This window comes from Suhomyces tanzawaensis (genome assembly GCF_001661415.1).
Source record: "Suhomyces tanzawaensis NRRL Y-17324 unplaced genomic scaffold CANTAscaffold_3, whole genome shotgun sequence".
NCBI lineage: Eukaryota > Fungi > Ascomycota > Pichiomycetes > Serinales > Debaryomycetaceae > Suhomyces > Suhomyces tanzawaensis.
Window position 1 is genome coordinate 1,285,192 of NW_017963638.1, and position 14,448 is coordinate 1,299,639.

The window sequence follows — 14,448 nt, forward strand, 5'->3', positions numbered from 1 at the left end:
CCAACAAACGTATTGGTGGTGAGCGATCAACGCATGGAAGATGATGGGGCGGTCAATTGCCTTCGGAACGTGCCTCTGAAGCACTATGATGAATACTTGTTCTGGAGAGTAGCACCGTAGTGGATTCCTCTGACAGAATGGCGTTATCATAATGCTACTATATTCATTACTTGAAATTACCCAGGATGATTACAGCTTAAAGCATGCGAGTATTCATTATCAATTTTCGTATTATCATTACCTGTATAAGAGGCGAATAACTACTCGTTGGCAGTGGGAAAGATGCACTCTACGAAGTCAATTCTTCCAATTGGTATTTTCTCGGTAGCTTTATTGTCTCGCAGAAACAAGTTTGTAGCCCTCCTCCAATATTTTGCTTATCTTCTCATTCTTGTAAGGCAACGAGGTCAACACAAACGCAATGTCATTCCATTGGGCTTCGTTTTGACACTTGACCAATCTGAGCACCAATTTGTCCGCCAACTGCTTCTGGTGTTTCTCCTTGTCGATAAACGAGAGGAGGAACTTGATGATTCTCTTCATAGCTTCCTTAGCAAGTGACTCGTCATTAGAAAGACCACTGAAAATATCAATAAATCCATTGTAAATTGCATTGTCCTTAGTGGCCAATTCGGCAAAGAACAAGCGACACATGTCGCTAATACCTTGGTCTGGATTTTCCAAACACTTGGCCATAGAATACAACTGACCTTTGACTTTGACTTGTCCGGCAAGAATAAGAAATGTCACTGTCATGAGACAAGTTCTTTGTACCATAATATTTGGATCATTAAGACGACGATAAAGGAAATCCGTGCTCTCGTCCACAATATTATTGAAGCATACCGCCATGTCACCCAATCCAAGAACACAATTGCATCTGGTGATTGGATCGTCTGATTTCTCCATAATAGTAATCAATAAGGGCAAGTTCTCCTCGCAATAAACCGAAGACACGCACATCAACTTTGCCATACACAATACAGCAGATCTTTGTAAGCCCTTGTTATCATAATTTTTGTTGTTAGCACAAATTTCTGTCACCAAGGGCCCAAATCTAGCCAACAACGAGTTATCCCCGTACAACAACTCACGTTCCTTCACATGTATAATAGCATCAGTGAAATCATCTTCAGAGGTACCACCGATCATCTCTAATTCATTCTCCGCACTTTCCTCGTTGTTTTCAACATTTTTCTTCTTGACTTCAGCTTCATGTTTCTTCTTCTTGAATTGAGCTTCCAATTTCTCAAGATGAACAATCGTCTTGATTGCAACATGACCAACAATAAATAGTAACTGCGACAATGCAACCATTTTAGATTCACCTGGCTTTGACGATTTGAAAACGCTTAAAGATTTCTCTTTGATTATATCAGAGCAATCTTCGTCCGGTTTAGACGATGCCTGAAAAATAGCACCAATGGCCTGTTCTGCAACCCCATTCCATTCGGGCTTTGATTCATACGAAAGTACCACTTGTTTAAGTTTGGAAATGGCTTCATCTTCTCTTGCTATTTTAACGAAAACAGCATCTTTCTTAGATGTAACCAGAACAATACGTTGTAATGCATTACATGAATATTTTGCCAATATAAGATCTTCCTTTCCTTTGTCCCCTAATCCAACGTGGAGCAAAGCATCCAATCCCCTGACAATGATTTGATTGTCCTCCAATGCAACCATTCCTAAAATGATGATAGAACCACGACGTTGTTTTTGCACTAAGTCAGGCGAATCCCCACTATTGGGTTCATAGCTGTATATTTGCCACAAGATTCTTATAACTTCTTGATTGATGAGTTTTCCACTGTACATCATTCCTAGCAACTTTTCCAAAGACGCCAAATCGGCAATTGATGCTTCGTATGTTAATGAAATCAAATTCTTCGCAATATATGCTGCTTGTTCAACCTTACTAGAATTAGTTGGAGCAGTTAAAAAGAGGTCCTTGTAACAGTCTATCAAATGTGATGGAACCGATTTACCTTCATCAGAAGACCCTTTCATCCAAACTAAATGAAGCATTCGGCGAATACCTTCTGAAGCATTTTCGATACCATATGCATCTGCCAAAACTAGGAAATCCATAGAATCGATGGCCTCGTTTCTATTCTTAGAAAATAAGAGCCTAGACACAACTTCTGTGCCTCTATGAATTGCTTTGATGAAATTTACGGCGTCTTTGTAGTAGTTCAGTTTCAACTTGGCTCGAATTAAAACATTTGTGTCTGGCAAATTTTCTTCCTGTTGTAACATAGATGCATTTAATTCGTCATAATCAATACTTTTATCCTTCTCACTCCCATCATTTTCATCTTTTTGCTCGTTCTCTTCTTCATTTTCACTTTGAGCTTCATCATCGATATCCATTGAATCCTGATCGTTTTCAGAATTATCTGCGGAATCCTTGTTTGTGGTCTTTTTTGGTGACACGGGTATATATTTCATGAGTTCATCTTCAGCACCTTTTAATTGACCCTCCCAGAATGATAAAGGTAATTGGGAACCATGAGCAGTATTGAATTGATGAGTCAAAACCAACTTAGACATAAGCTTTATCGCATTACGTCTCACCAAAGTACTCCTATCATCTAATGATCTCACTGACAATTGCATCATGATTTGCCTCCTTGCTGTCAATTTTACTTTCAAGCCAGCAATTTTTGTCAACGCTTGAAATGCTTTAGTTCTCACATATGGATTCTGATCTAAAAACCTTTCTTGGAGTAAATCCAATAGCCCATCTACCTGCTGTGTTATATTATGGCTTTCCTCGGATTCATCTGTTGCTGATTTGAGTATGTCCACCACAATATTACCACAGGTTTCCACAACTGAGCATCTTAAGGTTTGATTACTGTTATCCAATAACTGAGAAATGCTAGACATCTGCTTGAGGATCAATCTAGGACTCAACTCAGAAAGCTTAACAAGAAATTCTGAAACTGCCTTTGGACCATTGGTATCATTGGAATTGAATTGCGTTTGTGATATTTCTCTCAATACTTCCTCAGTCAAAACCATGTAATCATATTTCTCAGATAACATATGCAATAATTCGGCCATATATGGTGGAAGATGGAGGTAGTATGTAAGACATTGAATAATTGAATGCTGTATGATCGCAGCATGACCATGAAACTTCACTGATACTGAAAGAATTTGGAATATTAATCCTTTTATAGTTGCCATTTTCATTCTTTCGGGGCTTTCCATCAAGTTCATTATAGGTCTAGTGAACAATTCAATGAATAAATCTCTCTCGGGCGTAGTGATGAATATTTTGCCCAAGTCAATTTTAAGTACTGTCGTGATAGCGATAAGACAATCTTCGACTTGAACACAGTTGGACTTCCATTTTGCCACAGCTTGCGAGCTGGAAGTCAGTTTTCTACCGCTCTGATGCTGGTGCTCTTCTTTGCTCAAGAGCTTGGCCAAAACAAAAGTCAAGTATCCATACTTTTCGAGAGTAGCTTTGATCTGGTCCAACGAGTCAATAAAATCGCCACTTTCGACAATATTATGGAACTGGAATGCTATTGTGTTGAAAGAGGATGTAATCAAGTAAGAAAGTTGTTTTTGGTGCTTGGAATCGAGTGTTCTGTAGCCATGTACTAGTTCGATAAGATCTTCCAATAACTCATTGTTGTAGTTGATAGAGTCCGGATTATTAGCCAATGAGTCTGTGACACTCTCAAGTTTATGGTCTATATCACCAAAGTCTATGGAGTAGTCTTTATCCACGTCAAAGGCGTTGAAGTATGTGGTCAAATTGAAGTCCATCGCGGTACTTTATTTTGGATAGGTAGTATAATACAGTTTGTGATGTAACCTGGTGGATAAATTTCTAGTCTTCAATTGTGAATTACAGATTGGCTTAACGTGAGCTTGTAAAGGCAGCACCAGGAGGGCGATGGCTAGAGTGTGCTGTGATCTGATGATGTTTATGTTTGGGACGCGAAACGCCTCCCAAGTATAGAGATCGGTCACGTGCCCCAGAAAGTCACCATGGTACTGTACATTTAATCTATATTACATACTTTACTACAAGAACTTAGTCTTTGAGCTTGGCAAATCCTTTGATAATTGCCTTTTCGGTGCCCATCCGCTCATCCTCAATGGCACCCAATAAATCTTTCATCGTCACAGAGTTACCCGAACGAATTTCACGGAAACGAAGCCCATTGTCACCTCTGACCGATATAATTGAGCTCTGCTTGTTCTTACCATCCTTGTCAGCTGCACCCTTATTTTGGTCGTTATTTCCTGCGTTTGATGTCATCCAAGAATATTTCTTACGACCGGGATTCATTGTCATCATTGCTGCCGTGGCATTGGCTGCACGGTGGAGGGTTTCTTCAGCACCAGCCTTGGAATTCTCCAGAGCAGCTTCAGCAGCGTCCAGCGCATTTTTTTCCAATCCAAGGAGGACTCTTTTTGCAACTCTTTTCTCCTCGAGTTCCTTTTGCTTTGTTGCAAGGTCACGAAGACCCTTGGAGAGTTCGGATCTGGAAGCCGAATTCGATGATGTAGCTTTCTTGCTCTTATTGTTTGTGTTTGTATTGCTAGGATTCAAAGCAGGAATTCCTCTACGACGGTGGCGTGACAATATGATGGTCTTGGTCAAAATGTTCGACATCCAGTACTCACATGCAGAGGAAACAAGCTCCAACAACTCGCCATCTTGTAAGAAGTTTTGCTGCACGCCGTTCTCCTTGGCTACCTTGTTCATGAAAGATGCAACATGAAAAGCATTCAAGAATGCTGGAGGCTTTGCTCCGCGCAACATGGACTTGAGATCTCCAGACAACTCGGATCTGCGGTTTAATTGCTGTTGTGCCATGAGGTCTTCTTCTTGTTGCAAATTGACACCAGCAGCAGCAATGGCATCGTTCAATTTTGATGAATCGTACTTTGAGTTGTCCTGGCTCGCGGGCAACCTAGAGTCGGTATATGGGAGGGTTGTGTGTTGGTACGGTTGAGACGATGAGATCATAGACGACATTGGTCTTGCTGGTGGAAGCTTGGACATGGGGTTAGATATGGAACTTGGGATCGACCCTGGGTTGTTTGGGTTCAAGTTTGAGCTTGTGAACAGACTGGTAGCTGTGGGGCCAGAGGGAGTGAGGTTCGTGGGAGGAGGTCCAGTTCTGATATCCGCCGTCCTGGTGCTTGATAAGGGTAATGGCTCTTTCTTAATTTCAGGTTGCTTGTGTCCAGTTGCTCCATTATTCTTGCCCCCCACGTCTTGCGAATGGCCCACTGGTTCTGCTTCCAAGAAACCAGCTGGCAAGGTGTCGAAATCAATGTCCATGGTGCTGCCTGACTGGGTGCTCCCGGCATTACCGTCAGACCCTGCGAAACTGCTCCCAAAGCCTGGAATAGGGTCGTTGAAGATATCGTCGAATTGGCTATCATTACCAAGACCAGATTCAGTCTTCAATTTCTTGTTCTGGGCATCATCAAAAGTGTCGTCTTCTTGGGGTCTCTTAGACTGAGACGATTCGTTCCCGGACATGGCGCTAATGATTGCAGTGGTAGTGATCACTGTTTATCGGTGCGGGTCGACCCAACTGGTGGAGTGGACAGTTGTGGTCACATGACCGACCATACCGATGAGCATCAAAAAAGTTTTGGCCTTGGTACTATCATTCCACCACCATCATGTCCAGCAAAAACAAAGGCGTGGTGACCTTCGAGGGTCACCGTAACTTCAGACTCCGTTTGATCTTGTCGACGTTGTCGGGCAAGCCCATCAAAATCACAAAAATCAGATCCAACGACATGAACCCGGGTTTGAAGGACCACGAGGTATCTTTCTTGAGGTTGTTGGAAGCAGTGACCAACGGTTCCCGTATCGAGATCTCCTACACAGGTACCACTGTTGTTTTCAATCCAGGTATCATTATTGGTGGCGAGCTCACCCACAACTGTCCCACAACAAAGCCAGTTGGATATTTCATCGAACCCATGTTGTACTTGGCGCCATTCTCCAAAAAGAAGTTTTCCATCATATTCAAAGGCTTGACTGCATCAGACAAGTCAAAAGATGCCGGTATTGAAGCCATCAAGTGGGGTTTGTTGTCAGTCATGGAGAAGTTCGGTGTGCGAGAAGCATCCTTACACATTTTGAAGAGAGGGTCACCTCCATTGGGAGGAGGAGAAGTGCATTTCATGTGTAATTCGCTCATTCCCCAACCATTGACCATCCATGCTCTTGATGCTCCCAAATTCTCTGCAATCAGAGGTGTGGCCTATTGCACTAGAGTCTCGCCTTCCGTGGTGAATAGAATGATTGACAGTGCCAGACAGGTGTTGAGACCAACTGGGGTCGAAGTTAACATTACTGCTGACGTATGGAGAGGTGAATCTTCAGGTTTGTCGCCCGGTTTCGGAGTAACTTTGGTTGCAGAGCTGAAAAAAGGATGGAGAATTTTGACTGAAGGTGTTGGTTCAGCCGGTTCTTTGCCAGAAGACTTGGGTGAAAAGGTAGCATACGAATTATTGGATGAATTAACTAAGAGTTGTATTATTGGAAGAAATCAAATCATGTTGAGTTTGGTGTATATGACTATCGGTAAAGAAGACATAGGAAGATTGAAATTACATAAAGATCAGATCGATGAAGACTTCGTGTGGATCTTGAGAGATATCAAGAATGTGTTCGACACTGAAGTGTTTTTGAAGGATGGTGCCGAGGAGCCTATTCCCGGTGAAGAACAATACATGACCGCAACCGTGAAGGGTATTGGTTTTACTGCTGCTTCTAAGAAAATCGCTTAGGTCAGCTTGTGTCGTTATATCAGCATAGACTTGGATTGAAATATTGTATAGAAACTGGCTAATTGTAAACTACAGGGTGTTTTAAATCTCATTAACTTTTTATTTAATCCAATTTACAACCATTATAGATTAATTGTTGGACCCTGGTTTCACCAGAAAGAACACCATCCAATCCAATGTTGGCATAAGTTCTCAACGCTAGTAGCTTGTTGAATCAATTTGTCAACCTGCGTAGGAACATCCAATCCTCTTAACTTCTTAATATCATTACCAGTAAGCTTGTCTGTAATTCTCTTTAACACAAGTGCAGCTCTAGCATTTCTTATTTCTAGTTCGTTCTGCTTTGTTAATCTAGCTGCTTCTTGCTCGTCAATTTGGCCTCTTCTCAATAATTCAACGGTATTAACTTGAGGGACTTTCAAACCAGTGGCCTCGGCCACTGCCTTGGTGGGGAAATCAAAACCCCAGTTAATCAATGGATCATAAGCAAATGCTTCTAAAATTGCCATCAAGGACTCCTTGTTATCTCTCAATACTCTCATGACATGCTCACATGTGATTCTAAATGAACCCTCGATACCACTTACTTCCATCGCGTAGTTTAACATTCTTGTGAGTCTAAAGGGAACCTTTTCTGGATACTTTTCTCTCAAAATAGCTGCTTCAAAACAATCACCGAAATCAATATGAACTACCTTACCGGTTATTCGATCAAGCATCAAGTTAGAAGGGTGACGATCCCCTAATCCGAGAATGTACCCAACCATGGACATCACGGCCAACGATCTAGTGTAAGTCGTACGACGATCTAACCATGCTTCAGAAGACTTAGACTTCAACCACAAAACTTTGTACAAATCTTGACCTCTAGTGTTATCTAAAGCCCCAGTAAATACTTCAACCTTTTGTAATAATGTCAAACTATCATAGTCAGGAGCCATCTGCAAAATGATTCTGTGTTCGATATTAAGTAAGATCTTTCTTGATTCACGGTACTCCTTAATCAATACATGGAAGGTATCACTATTGGGTACCCATCCCAAGAGACCAACTTTTGGAGAAAGGGGAATAGCTGGATATTGTTGAATATCCAAATGTCTCTTGAAGCACTCTGGATCATTCACCAAAAGCGTGTTAACCAATCCAAATAATTGCATAACCAAGTTATCCTGTCTAATATCTTCGTGTCCCTTCAAAACATACTGATAATCCTTTCCATCACTGCCTTTACAAACCAACTTTCTGGGCCTCTGCTTAGATGAAATGACAGAAAAAGTAGGGTCGAACCTTATGATTCGAATTACTGGTTTGCCTGCCTGATAGGTACCAGGAGCAGCAAGCTCCAAATTATTTGCTTCCTCTAACTTGGGAGAAACATATTGCAACTCTAAACTCTGCAATTGAGGTAATTGCCGACTGATACGACGGAATACATTATAGTAGATATCCCAAGCTTGGTTTAAATTGGTGATATCCTTCGTAGTACGGTAGTTTAATACCCACTCATAAGCATCTGCCAATTCTCTTCCAAAGGTAGTCGTAAATGCTGATTCTCTCATAGTTTCAGGGCCCTTTTGTAACATTTGATGGAGTGGCTCTAATACTGCAAACATCTTTTCTGTATTATGCTCACCAAAGAATAATCTTGATGCATCTTCTAAACCTTCGTACCATTGTTCGTGCCACAACACAGCAACTCTAATCAATTCGTGACTCACAAGTTCTGCTTGATCAACCAAATTCGAAGAATGCACTCTCATCTTCTCGATAATGGACTCTGCCGCCTTTTTACGGTTCAAAGATTCAGATGTCACTGCAACAGCTAATGGGTAAACCAAAGCTTGTGGATGTGCTTTGCCTAAATCGGCCAATAAACCAAACAAGGAGGTACTCACAATTTGATTTGGCTGATGAATTCTTGAGATTAATTGAGGAACCACAACCAACCACTTGTCGATTTTTACCATGTTGAACCCTTCAGTCATAGCCTGAGCAGCCTCAGGAATACCACCAAACTTGAACCATAAAGTAAGCAATCTCAAAGTATCTTGCAAAGAGTCAGAGTTTGATAAAGCAATTGAGTGGAAAAATCCTTTAATGGATGGTATAACATGACGTTGGACGGCTTCCATCGGAATCATGTTTGTTGGCTGATTTGGAACTTTTTGCTTGGATTCTTCATCATTTGTTCCTGCCGCCAACTTGACTTGTTCATTCTGCTCCATAATATCTGCTGGCTTGGACTCATTTTGATTTGTGGTATAGAGTGAAATAACCTCGAAATTCGCCAACGCCCAATTGTGCCATGCTTTGTACCATTTATCATCAAAGTGAGTTGCTAAGAGGTAGGCACCTAAAATAATCTCCGATGTCTCTGACCTCCAGTTATTGTTTAAAGCTATTTGCCATTCACCTTGTTTCAAGAAACATCTGGCCAACAACTTGGTATAATCTTCAACATGCTTAGGAATTCCAGGACCTTCCGATGGCAAAGGCTGGGTAATTAAATCATTAGGATTCAAACCCAAGTCCTGCGACATCCTTGTGGTGAAATCAACTAAATGGCGCAACGCCTCTTTCTGTTGTCCCTTGGCCCACATATATTTCAATTGAGCATAAACAACTTGCGGCGGAGCACGAGATGGATTCTCTGGTGATCCTTCTTCAAGTAAAGAATTCAAAGATTTTTCTGCCAAATTCAATCTACCGGACTTTCTGCACAAGTTCGCAAATTTGATCCACATATCCATGTCCTGCTTAGGCTTGATTACTAGAGCACGGACCTTCAACATTCTTTGCCAGATATCAACATTTCTTTGACAACCTAACAATCTGGCATTCCAAGTTTTTCTCATCACCACTCTCTTCTCAGAGCCTTGTGGTAAACATTTATACTTGATGATTTCCTCCAACTCGGCCAACATCTGGACTCTGACAACCACACCGTAAGCTCTAGTGTAACTCTCGCTTACCAATGCAGTAATCTCAGTAACCAATAAATCACGAGCTTTCAAAATGTGATCGGAGGCATCATCGAAATTGTTTCTATGAAGCGATAAAATCGCATTGAAAAAGGCCTTATCTGGAGATTCGGCTTTCATTACCTTAATGCATGAATCCATACGATCCCATTGACCCAAACCCCATGAAGCTGCAGCAGCCAATGGTGCAACGCTGCGCTTAATTTCACTAGAGGAATTATCCCACTTGCTTTTGGCCAACTCGGACAATTGTTCCCATTCACCCAAAGCGTGTAAACATCTCATTTTACCCATGGTGATTTCCATATTATTAGGCTCGAGTTTTTCCCTTTCATTGTATGCTCTCAACGCATCATCCCATCTTTGCAATTTCTCATACCATGTCTCCTTCAATTGCAAATCATGATGTAACTGAGCATGCTTCAAAATACCAATTGCAGCGTCTGATTGTTGAAGCTGATTATTGATACTGATTAAGGACTCGATAGTTGGGGTCGTTGGTTCTTCATAAAATTCTAGTTCCTTATAATGCAACGCCTTAGCGTAAGCATGGCACCTCTGAGCGTATTGACCCAAAGTTGTAATTGCAATAGGCAAGGACTTATCATCGTGCTCCATAAACTCAGCCAAGTTAAGTAAAATTTGATGAATTTCAGGTGGGTTGTTAGGAGAAGATAATGCAATACAAAACGATTGAACCAACTCCTCTTGGTGTTGAGAATACAATTCACTCCAACAACTTGCAAAACTTGCGTTGAAAAGATCCTTCGCCAATGGATAGTAATCTGAAGCCAATCCCGCACAAGCCCTGATGGCATGACTGGGACTTTGCTTCAACAACTCCTTACTCAATCTACCAATCCATTCTTGCCAGTCTTCTTTGCTTCTTCTCTGGCTCGAATCCCACGCCAATTTCAAAGCTGCTTGATTAACTGGTAATTTCTTAGATGGCATATCAACTTCTGGAATATCCAAATGGTGCAGATGGGTATCGTAATCCTTGTATATATCAAGAAAAGGTGGCAATGGATCTCCACTTACAAGTTTGTTGACAAGTTGTTCAAACTTAGGGGCGTGGATTTTTTGTTGAATCAAAACCTTCTTGATAACAGGGATGAATACACTAAACTCTGTACCTAATTGAAGTAACAAAAAGCTCAAGGTATTCATTGCTGCCACTTTGAGTTCATCATTTCCCTGCCTCAAAACTCGTAAGATTGGATGTATAATTCTGGAGGCCATATCGTTCAATAAGACATTTCTTGATAATCTACCAATAGTCTCAACTGAAGCTTTTCTCAAGATCAATGGTCCCACCTCGAACATTTTCACAATCGTAGGAACAATAATATGCACATACTCCTCAATATTACTACCGAACACAACAAATGCTTTCAAGACGTGCAACGATGGTTCTCTCTTAACGGATTTATCTTCATCAAAAACTTCTAACATTAATGTCAACACGTCTGGTAAATACATCTTAAACTCTCCCTCTAACGCTCTTGATATTGACTCAATCAAACTTATGATAATAACTTGAATACTCAGTTGAGATTGAACATTGAAGAACTCCTTAACTGCCCCGAAAATTTCGGGTAAGAATGGTCTAATGTGCTGCTTAACAATTAAAATCAATGCTCCCAATTGTTGGAAATAGAATTTCAACATTGAGACTTGGCACGTATGCATCACATTAATTATACCTGGGATGATTTGAGGCAAGAAGGATACACACCTTAATCCTAAGGTTTGGAAGATGTACATAATCGCTTGAATAACTTTTGTGTGGTGGTTGCTCAAAGAAGGATCTTTCAAAATCTTCATCAAATTGTTGATTGCCACTGTTGGGTAATATTCATCATTCGATGGTGACATACCTTGCATCAAAAGTGCCACGTCAACAGGAGGAGCATTTTGTTCAACTGGAATAGATTTAGAGTGTTGCTCGACTTCGCGATGCTTGTAAGGATCCAAGGCACCTAAAATTCCTAGAAGTCTGACCGTTTCCCTTCTAATTTGAGTCGAAGTTTCCAGCTTCAAAATTCCAACCAACATGCCCAAGAGTTGTGGATAGTCCAACAAAGGCTGTATAACATATCCGGATGAACTTGCCAATTGACCTAATGTTTTCAAAGCAGCATCTCTCTTATACGAAGAANTCTGGTCTTGAAAAGTTTCAAGCAATACTGGCATAAGATCCTTGATGAATGGTTGTAAATCTTCTCCACCGACAACTGCCACCTCACCAATACAGTTAATTGCACTTGAAGCTACTGATGGACTCAAATCCTTCGCCTTACTTAACAATGCCTCAACGATTGGTTTGACATATGGTCGAGTCAACTCTTTAGAACTGCTAATCAACAATGATAAGAGGGTTGCACTTTCTTCCTTTTTACGACTCGAAGTTGAGTATTCCAACCTAGAAAGCAATTGAATAAGTGTTTTTCTTAATGATGGCACAATGTATGCTGGATTTATAGAAGACAATCTTCCCAATATCTTGATTGCGGTTTTTCTTATACTGAACACTTCGTCATTTAAAGCAATAAAGAGTAATCTCACATTGTCTGCTTGAGATAATTGAGGATCAAAGTTACCAGCGTTTGCCAAACAATTCAATCCTTCTAACCTGATTTCAGGAATGGGGTCGGAGATTGAAATAGATAAGAGTTTATCCAAAACCTCATTCACTGCGTTTAACGCGTTAACACTTGTCTGTTGACAAATAGGATCTTTGATGAATATTTCACAAGAAGTGATGGCTGCAACTTGACGTACTTTCCCATTATTATTTTCCAAGTATGTTATTGTACAGTATCTGACGAACTCATTAAGGAGATAGTTTTCGAACTTAAAGAATGCCAACATCTCCAAGGCTTGAATGAGAATAGCACTATCTAAGTAATCGTAAGTTTCTTGATTCATTAGAATATTGTTAATGCTCATGCCAGTGTCTCTTGATATCATGATGAGTCTATAATCTCTCGCCAAAGACTCATTCATCTTAACTGAGCCGTAAGGTGATCCGGGAGGTTGAAATGTTTTACCTGATAACACCAAACTCAACAAGTTGAGTAACTTCAGGTTAATAAGATTCGTTAATGATGGTATGTTGTGGATTAAAGTTTGCAATACATCTTGCATGTGCTTTGATAAGGAACAATTGGTGAACATCATATCTAAGATATCTCTTTGTAAATGCTTGGTTAAAGCTGGACCAACTGCAATGGATAATTTCCCAATACAATTGAATATGGCCGGTTCTGTATCCTTTCTGCTGGCTCTATACTTAGATGCGTTTGCCGATGACGTTGCAATTGAGTTCAATCCCGACACATTTGGATTTGGGGATTCGCTGATAACAGCATTCACCAATATCAGTTGAACACTTGAGTTTGTTGGATACGATAATCCTTCTCTTATATTATCCAAGATTGCATCCAAGTAGGTTGCCATTTGGTTGCCTACCTCCAATGAAATAAGTCCGATGCTTTTAAAAATTGCACTCTTATCTGAGTTAGCAGTTTCATTATGCTGATTCTTGTACTTCTTCAACTGTGATAAGTAGTAGTAAAGGGTTCTATGAAGGTATTTTTCGACAAAAAGTTCTGTGTTGATCTTGCATAGTAAAGGAAAAATGTTGGTCAACTCTTGTCTGATAATGGACAATTTGTGGTTCTTGTAAAGGATCACATTTTCATAGATCTGTTCAAACTTTGAAAAAATGTATGGATCCTTGTAATACTTTATAAGCTCACGATAGACCAATAAAGAACCATGGATACTTTCGGAAGAGCTGGATGATGCAGAAGTGATTAAATTGTATGATGCATTGGAAGACGTAGCATTAGAATTATCACCATTATCGTTTAGGTCATGTTCATTGAGCAACTTCGATGCCAGATCAATTAACTTCTTTACCCAGTAATTCCTTGCATTGATGTCACGATCATAGATAATATTCATGCATTTTTCAAGCGCCATTGCTGTGTCAGTCCTGATGATTAGTTTATGGTCTCTCAATGGGATCCACAAATGATCCAAAATTTGGCTGATGAAGCTGTATAACAAAGTTGGTGCATTGTCAGCCAAGGCATTTATGATTAAGATCGCTGCATGTCTTCTGTTCTCGTGTTGTCTGTTGTCGCTTTGTAGCCATTCAATGGCCCTTTTAGCTTCGAAATCAACAAAGTCTCCTGTCAATGTACCACCTGGCGTAGCCAATTTACCCAAGGTCTTCGTAGCAGCTTTCATGACTACTAGATCATTGGATAAAATGAGAGACCCTAAGTAGTTGGAGAAACGGGCAGTCTTGGTGGCATTCTCTTCACCCACTCCAGAATCGAAGTCTATCAATGCATTCATGGCTGCTATACCGCCAAGCTTCTCTGACTGCTCCTTGCCGTGTAAAAGCTCGAAAATGGTCTTGTTAATGTCGTTGTTGTACCGATTGAATTGCTCTGCCGACAAATCTCGAGCTATCGATTCGAGATAGCTCCTCAAGTCCAATGCATAGCTGTTTCTTTCCTCCTCTTTAGTGGACTTCAATCCGTTGAATATCTGTGTCAACGCAACCCCATCCACCACTTGGATTGCCGAGGACATATTGACTATTGTTGAGATGTTGATTTAGTCACGGAACGTAGATAATTGGCTCCGATTGATGGCAATGCAA

The 14,448-nt window shown here is 40.6% G+C and overlaps 5 protein-coding genes across 5 annotated transcripts; 2 read left to right on the forward strand and 3 right to left on the reverse strand.

Annotated features, from left to right (window-relative positions):
• The first annotated feature begins 38 nt into the window (after nt 1-38).
• CANTADRAFT_229170 (uncharacterized protein) lies at nt 39-368 on the forward strand. The gene has a single exon (XM_020206883.1). It carries the CDS (start codon nt 152-154, stop codon nt 326-328), a length of 177 nt encoding a protein of 58 aa, XP_020065278.1. The 5' UTR covers nt 39-151; the 3' UTR covers nt 329-368.
• YCS4 (condensin subunit) lies at nt 331-3,786 on the reverse strand (the record flags this gene model as incomplete). Its single annotated transcript, XM_020209826.1, has 1 exon — nt 331-3,786. One exon carries the CDS (start codon nt 3,784-3,786, stop codon nt 331-333), a length of 3,456 nt encoding a protein of 1,151 aa, XP_020065279.1.
• A 271-nt stretch (nt 3,787-4,057) lies between these two features.
• On the reverse strand, nt 4,058-4,912 carry TAF4 (Taf4p; the record flags this gene model as incomplete). The annotated part of the gene is made up of 1 exon (XM_020208852.2): nt 4,058-4,912. A coding segment is annotated over one exon (855 nt), but the record flags the coding sequence as incomplete, so codon positions are not given.
• A 755-nt stretch (nt 4,913-5,667) lies between these two features.
• On the forward strand, nt 5,668-6,786 carry RCL1 (rRNA-processing endoribonuclease; the record flags this gene model as incomplete). The annotated part of the gene is made up of 1 exon (XM_020206694.1): nt 5,668-6,786. One exon carries the CDS (start codon nt 5,668-5,670, stop codon nt 6,784-6,786), a length of 1,119 nt encoding a protein of 372 aa, XP_020065281.1.
• A 149-nt stretch (nt 6,787-6,935) lies between these two features.
• Nucleotides 6,936-14,378, reverse strand: TOR1 (phosphatidylinositol kinase-related protein kinase; the record flags this gene model as incomplete). The annotated part of the gene is made up of 1 exon (XM_020206695.1): nt 6,936-14,378. One exon carries the CDS (start codon nt 14,376-14,378, stop codon nt 6,936-6,938), a length of 7,443 nt encoding a protein of 2,480 aa, XP_020065282.1.
• Between the last annotated feature and the right edge of the window lie 70 nt (nt 14,379-14,448).

Excerpts from the sequence above, each read along its gene's own strand:
- CANTADRAFT_229170 (XM_020206883.1), top strand. The coding sequence starts at position 152 with ATGCTACTATATTCATTACTTGAAATTACCCAGGATGATTACAGCTTA.